The sequence below is a fragment of the Hyalella azteca genome, unplaced genomic scaffold (genome assembly GCF_000764305.2).
Source record: "Hyalella azteca isolate HAZT.00-mixed unplaced genomic scaffold, Hazt_2.0.2 contig3704, whole genome shotgun sequence".
NCBI lineage: Eukaryota > Metazoa > Arthropoda > Malacostraca > Amphipoda > Hyalellidae > Hyalella > Hyalella azteca.
The window spans coordinates 166,022-172,886 of record NW_025933945.1 but is presented as its reverse complement, the minus strand read 5'-3'; the positions used below and the strand labels follow the sequence as shown (position 1 = coordinate 172,886).

Here is a 6,865-nt window from a genome sequence, read left to right as displayed (position 1 = left end):
AAATATTTAAATAAGTCCATAAATATATATATAGATATAAGTTAGATACATAAATAACACAAAAGTAAATTACATATAAACTGTACGCTAACACTTAATGTAGCTCAACTAACGGCGCTATTGCTAGAAGCCTCCTTTGCCAACTCTGATAAAATATACTGCTAATCTACAAGACGACCAAGACGCTCAAATTAAGCATCAGAATTAAACAAAATTGAAGTCACCATGAAATTTAATGCTCTCGACGAAAACTGTGGACATAACAAGCGGGAATTAGAAGATCAACGACATTCTGAAATGTAGAGAAAAAAATCAGAAGAATGCTTCTTCTTCAACTTGGCAATGCTTCCGTATAGATCGCTCAGCAGAGAAAAACAATCACGCCTTAAACAACTAGTAACAATATTATGTGCAAAACTGCTACTCACAACCAAACGAGGCTCCAGCAGCATATTCGCTCTTGTCTTGAGAAAAATCAGCAACTCCAAAAACACTGTCCAGTCGTACACTACTAGGAATCCGTCACTCAAGAATTAGCTAGAATATTTGACAAACGATCGATCAATAGCTTTCTGCATGAAGCTGTACACAGAGCTGAAAAGCCGAGAATCTCTTTAAAAAAACAGTTACTAGGCAAAACCGACAAAAAGCATACAACACGTACAAAAACAATTCAAACTTGATAAATAATTAAATCCGTCACTTTGCTGCTCACTTCTCTCGCGAATAAAATAAAAATCTTTTCTTTATATACATCATTTATGAGGAAAAGCCTCAACGCATTGGTGGTGATGTAGGTATCAAGAGCTTCAGCAAGGCACGGCAAAATAGGGGCAGCGAATATCAGGTTTGAAGTCTATAACACATGCCCACCGTACGTACGAACAAAGAAATTTACATTACGATTAATTGAATTACTTGTCATCAATCTAAGGATAAAGATCAATAACGAGAACGAAATAACTGGTGTTTTAGAAAGAATTGAACCGTGGCCTTGTGAAGGAATAGATAAAAAATGAATTAACAGATTATGAAATCATGATGATTGTAGCTGAAACCATGAGGCATCATCGCTCTCATTTGTGTTTTATAGCGATCAATGAAAATAACCATTTTTTAGAATCATCACATTATTTTAAATTAAATTTTCAAAAATATTAGTTAAACTAAAAATACGGGAAAGTTGAAATTACAAAATTATAATAGCTCCTAAATAAGAAAATGAAACCACCGTCTACACATCTCCAAAGCCACCGGTCCAATCTCCACAGCAAACGCGAGCTAAATCATATTTAATGAAAAATTCACGTCATCAGTATGAATCTTTCAAGGATCTTCAAGTGGGAAGAAAGCTGCACTACGCCGTTCACTACCATTTTAAAAATAAGTATTAGAAATTAGGTGTAATAATTCCCAGCACTTAGCTTCAGAGAATGCAAACGGAATTTAGGTGCAGTTACTTGTATGTACAGTGACTGGAATATATCTGAGCTCAATAATATCGGATGCCATGAACCACCAAGTCGTTCGTATCTACATCAAGTGGCTTCTGCGTGGCAAATCGGATGTAAAGGTGAACACAAAGACATCAATGTAAATGCTGGCGCGAGATGGTTTCAAGAGGGTCACGTGGCTAGAGCGCTCGGTGTCGGGGTCAGGGAGCTTGGAGGTGGAGTGGGAGCTTGACCTGGGATGCTTTGACTCTGAATCTGGAAATGAAGGAATTTATACTCAAGAAAGTTAAAATTTTAACAAACACATTTACAACTCGAGATAAAAATTATGGAAATTAAAAAAAAAAATAACTTTGGCAGAATCTCTCATGGGACGTTTTTTCAATATTTTAGAAACGTCTCTTGACGAATAGGTTCAATATATATTCAACATAAACGATATTAGTTTTAGAAAATTACACGAGCTTTGTCTAACGATAAATCAAACATTAGAATTAAATGTCAACTAGCGTCAAAATCTAAGGTAGAACGGAATGGAGTGTACAGAAAGCTCATTATAGGATTCTCGATGAGGCCTTTACATTCAGAGAAGACTCAAGAATGTTAAAATTAGGAAACGACTGTGTTACTTACAGAATGTAAGACAAATTGATCATAAACTTCCATAATGTCTTCTATGTGATATTCTTCAAGCACAATAAAGCCGTCGAGAGTGGGTGAGATGCGTCGGGCGCAGTCAATGCAATGCACAACGTTACGTCCGTTGATGTCGCGAACCATTAGAATGTTGAAAACCTGCAACGATAAGACGGTCATGTAAAACTTCAGCCTTTAAATTCTACATATTGTATTCTATATCTTTATAGATTACTATATGCTTAAGATGAGCTGAATGGTATGTCTTTAAGATGAAATAAATGATCCGGCTAGCGTTGAGTACATTAAGTGACTTCCGCGATGATTAAAGTAAAATAAAATAGTGCCGTGCTTCAACTTACTGATCACAATATAATTTTGAAACATCTTTGGATAATTATTATGGGATAAAAGTTCATAATGAAGCAGGTAATGATTTATCAACACCAAAGAACAAATTAATGGTAAAAATTGTTTTAAAATAATATGCGTGCCCACAAAAAAGGCAAGAATGCTTACCTCAATCTCACACACGCCGCAATAGTGCGAAGCTTCGTTGCGGGCGCGTCCATGGAAGCGCGGCTCAATGCCACACATACGCACGAAGTCCAAAGTCAGGAACACTTGCTTCAGTGACCGCATTAGGCAAGTCCTGAGGAAAACAAAGTAAAACCTTGAAAATACTCCATTATTACTTAGATAATAAAGGAGGAAATTTCTCATGGGGGAAAGCAGGACTCGATTTTGTTCATTTTATCAAGACCCAAGAAGTCAAACTAAACATAAATTGAATTGAAAATAAATCCTCGACAAGAACAATTGAAAAGAAATCTTGGACAAGAACAACAACTCACTTGATGAGCTCGAAAAATTTTGCATCAGACACTTTGATATTTCTAGCGAGATTCCAAGTGAGATGAAGCATGGGGACGATCGACTTGAATCTCTGCAGCTTGTTCCATTCGTAGCGTTCCAGCCCAAGCAAATACTGACGAGCGGTTAGAGGCCCTACATTCCAAGCGATATTGTTGCACCATCCAACTGCTTGCACCCAGTGAACACAGCCTGCACAAAGATGACACGTGAAGAAGAATTGCAATAATACAGACAGAGGACATGTATTCAAAGTTGTATGCGTTCATAGTAAATATTGCATGCATTTACAAAATTAAATCGAGATTTTCTAGTCTGATTCCTATAGATTCGGATAGGAAAATTAAAATTTACGCTCATCATGATTTAGTGTGTTTGGATAATTGATCATCTAAACAATAGTTTAGATGACTTCAGGGTCCACGAATAGTCAAATAAAAATATTTCACTCCTCAAATTCTCCATTGCCAAATGTAAGACTCACCAGAATTCACCCAGACCATATCGCCAGGCTTTTGGAGGAACCTGTAGACAGGCACGTTTTCGTCGAACAGTTCCTTGAGGTCAGGCCACCACGATCCGTGAAGGTAGTTTGTTCCGTTTTTCTCACACAAGTTAGCGATGATTCCCCAATAGGCATCAGGCACGGCGAACCATTCACAGTCTCCAGGCCCAATGTTAATGTTGATGCTGCAAAAGTTATTGTTCTCTTGGTGACCAGGAGTGCGGGAACCTGGAACCTTCATGTACAACTGGACGGTGTTCATTCCTAGGATTGGATGACCCACATGTGATAACATATTGCCTGCCGACACAACGCGAGTGAACGAAGGAAGCTTTTGCAGTTCCTGTAGTTGAGCACGCCATTTTTTGTCATCCGACAGATCGACGTTGGTGCCGAATTTGATCATTTTATTGACGACTTTCTTTTTCGCTTTAGAATCATCAACTCGTTGACCCCCAGCAGCTATTCGGTCTTGTTCCTCCTGATCAATAAAAGAATAATATGCGTTTAAAAATTACTTTTTAAAGACAACACTTCTAGAAGAATTCAGTGTCTCTGATGTTACACACTTACAATGAATTTCTAATTTCATTATCATATATTACAAAAATTAATAAATTAAGTTTTTTTTAAATTAAGAATAATTTTTTCAAAATTATTTATTCTGTCAATTGATTCATGCATTGTCTTTAACTTTACGCAAGAGTGGAAAATTTCAGATCGATTGGACATGCAGAAGTTTGTTGAATATCGATTATAAGATTTGTAGCAGACAAACAAACAACAAGAAGTGAAGTTAAAGAGAAGTGTTGTAATAAAATTGACAGTAATTTTTGAATGGGAATTTCTATATTTTATATGAATAAATCATTTCAAACGTCAACCATGACACTAGATACTAGGTAGCGATTACTTTAGACCGACGATATGAGCATGACTCCGAATAGTGGTTCAAGAAAGAATATTATTATGCTTGGTTTAAACAAAAACAAGAAATAACGTACCTTTAAACTTTCTTGAAAGGTATTAGCCTGGTACTGAGCGTACTTGGCGATGGTGGTGTGGGAGCGGTGAGAATAGCATGGCCAGACAACACGGTCCGGGTTATTGGGGTCCAGGTTCTTATCAGCCGGTTGGAAGGCTTGAGTCCTTACCTCAATTGTGTGATCAGGATTAGTTTCTACAAGCGTCTTAGTAGAAAACAGACCCAAATCCAGTTTGAGAGCTGATGCAATCCCTCTTACAACAGCGATAGGATGTTTTAAACAAAACTCCTGTAACTGAGGAGAGAAAGCTAGCTTCTTATTTTCGAGTAACACGGATGCAGTGGGAGGAACGAGTTGATCTTGATTTAGTCGCGTTGCTGGAGGATCAGGCGGGGAAGGAGGAGGTTGATTGTCTCCTATCATACTGATATTACGTGCTTGAGTTCCGCGTCCACGACAAGCGGTCAGAATCTCAGATGATAACATAGTAGGCTTGATTTCAATTTCAGGGCTGCTCTCTAACTTAATTTCTGAAGGCAAATGGTCTAGAAGACCAACGTCAACTATGCTGTCTGGTTTTAAATCTACTTCCTGTTTAACATTTCTAGAATCTAGCCGTTGGGTTAGATCTTGGAGGGCACCAGTGGAAAATTGTGTGTTTGGTAAGGCGGTTTGATCAAGCTCGCCTTTATTAAGTTCATCCATGACATTCTCTCCTTTGGCCAATCTGTTGAGGAGGTCCTCAGCAAAAGACTCGGCAAATTCCTTTTGGCTGATGAGCTCCTGCAGTTCTTGGTCACTGACAGTCGTAGGGTCAGCAAGAGTGGATGATGCTGAGTTGGGCGTTCGTGTCAGATTTCCTACTTGGTCTTGATTAGTGTAAAAATTCGGAGAGTTATTGTGCTGCTGCGCCCCGGGTACCATTTGTTGGTTAGCAGATTGCTGTTGCGGCTGACCGCTGTTATAAGAACCGTTGGAATAACTAGGAGCTCCGTTGTTATTATATTGTTGAGGAGTTGGAGGCCGAGGGGAGAGGTAACCGGGACCACTAGCAGCAACAGGGGATGAACCATTAACAACTCCTCCGATAGGACTCACAAATCCCCCAGGCTGACCTCGAGCGGAAGACCCATAGTTTTGTCCGGAAATGTTGCTTCCTTGTTGTAACTGCTGTTGTTGTTGCTGCTGCTGCTGTTGTCTGACTTGCATTTGGTGTTGCTGCATTAGACGATAGTTGTGTTGCAGATGCTGAAGTTGCTGTTGCTGAGGAGGCGTCAAAGATGTCTGATTATTCTGTAAATATTGTAACATTTGCAGCTGGTGAGAATTTAAGTAATACTGAGGCCTGGGTTGCTCTGACGCATCGGGTTTGAATCTCTTAGCGTCTTGATGCTGCTGATACGGAGGTGGAGGCGGGTGTGACTGTTGTTTATTGAACGCTCCACCAGAAGCCGAAGTACTTGAGTTTCTAGCGCTGCCACCTCGCTGGTTCATGTCTGTGGCGACGGGCAGGTTCCAAGCCTCCTCTATAGTGAGCAAGGTCTTGGGACGCGCCAGTGAGGGCATGGGTGCGGCCGCGAGCTGCTGCTGCAGAAAGCGAGTGCGAGGGCCAAGGTTTGGGTTTTGAATGCGAGAAGTTTTTGATCGACTCGCGTTGAGGTAACACGTTAAGGCGTCCCGAGGTTGATTACAAGATTCGTATAAAATTCCTAAATTTGTCCAAGCTGCTACGTGGCTTTTGTCAAACTGTACTGCGCATATGTAAGCCTGCAATGCGTCCATAGGCTGGTTCTGTTGCTGGTAAAGAACTCTGTAAAAGAGGATGATTTAATAAATAACAGGTACATATTTTTCGACCCTCACAAACTTCAGCTACAAAAAGTTCTTTTGTGAAAAAATAATAACTAACATCAGAAATTTTTGGTACTAAATTGTAAAATAATGCAATGACTCGAAAGTCAAAGCAATTTATGAAAATTGCTATTACAATGAGATGTAAATCTTCCACGACTTACCCGATGGAGCACCATGTGTCTGCGTTGCCTTCGCATTTATCAACAGAATTCCTGTAAGCAACGAAAGCGTCGTGTATTCTACCGAGCGAAGCGAGACAACGGCCGAGCAGGTACAAAGATTGACCAGACTTGGGATCAGCCTCAATAGATTTTTGGAGTAGCGTGACGGCTTTCTCTTCTCTCTCCCTTTTATCGCCCAATGAGGTGACTGTGTGGTACATCCATCCCAACTGACGCAAAATATCAGCCCGTAGTTGGCCGCTCACGCTCTCTTCCTTCAATAATTTTTCGTAAGCGTCTTGAGCAACTTTGTGCTTGCCTTGAAGCTCGTAGAGATGCGCCTCATGAAAACGGACTGGCAAGGGAATAAATTAAGCACGAAATAAAAAAAGTGTT

The 6,865-nt window shown here is 39.8% G+C and overlaps 1 protein-coding gene across 1 annotated transcript in view; it reads right to left on the bottom strand.

Annotated features, from left to right (window-relative positions):
* Window positions 1-1,175: 1,175 nt before the first annotated feature.
* The window catches only part of LOC108677517 (histone demethylase UTY), a 60,556-nt gene continuing 54,866 nt past the window's right edge, over window positions 1,176-6,865 (bottom strand). Inside the window, exons 5-11 of the mRNA XM_018165741.2 lie at window positions 6,470-6,824; window positions 4,473-6,264; window positions 3,448-3,949; window positions 2,945-3,155; window positions 2,610-2,742; window positions 2,088-2,249; window positions 1,176-1,709 (exon numbers count right to left, since the gene is read on the bottom strand). Of these exons, the coding sequence (XP_018021230.1) occupies window positions 1,626-1,709; window positions 2,088-2,249; window positions 2,610-2,742; window positions 2,945-3,155; window positions 3,448-3,949; window positions 4,473-6,264; window positions 6,470-6,824 (3,239 nt within the window). The 3' untranslated portion in view covers window positions 1,176-1,625. The remainder of the gene's footprint in view (window positions 1,710-2,087; window positions 2,250-2,609; window positions 2,743-2,944; window positions 3,156-3,447; window positions 3,950-4,472; window positions 6,265-6,469; window positions 6,825-6,865) is intronic.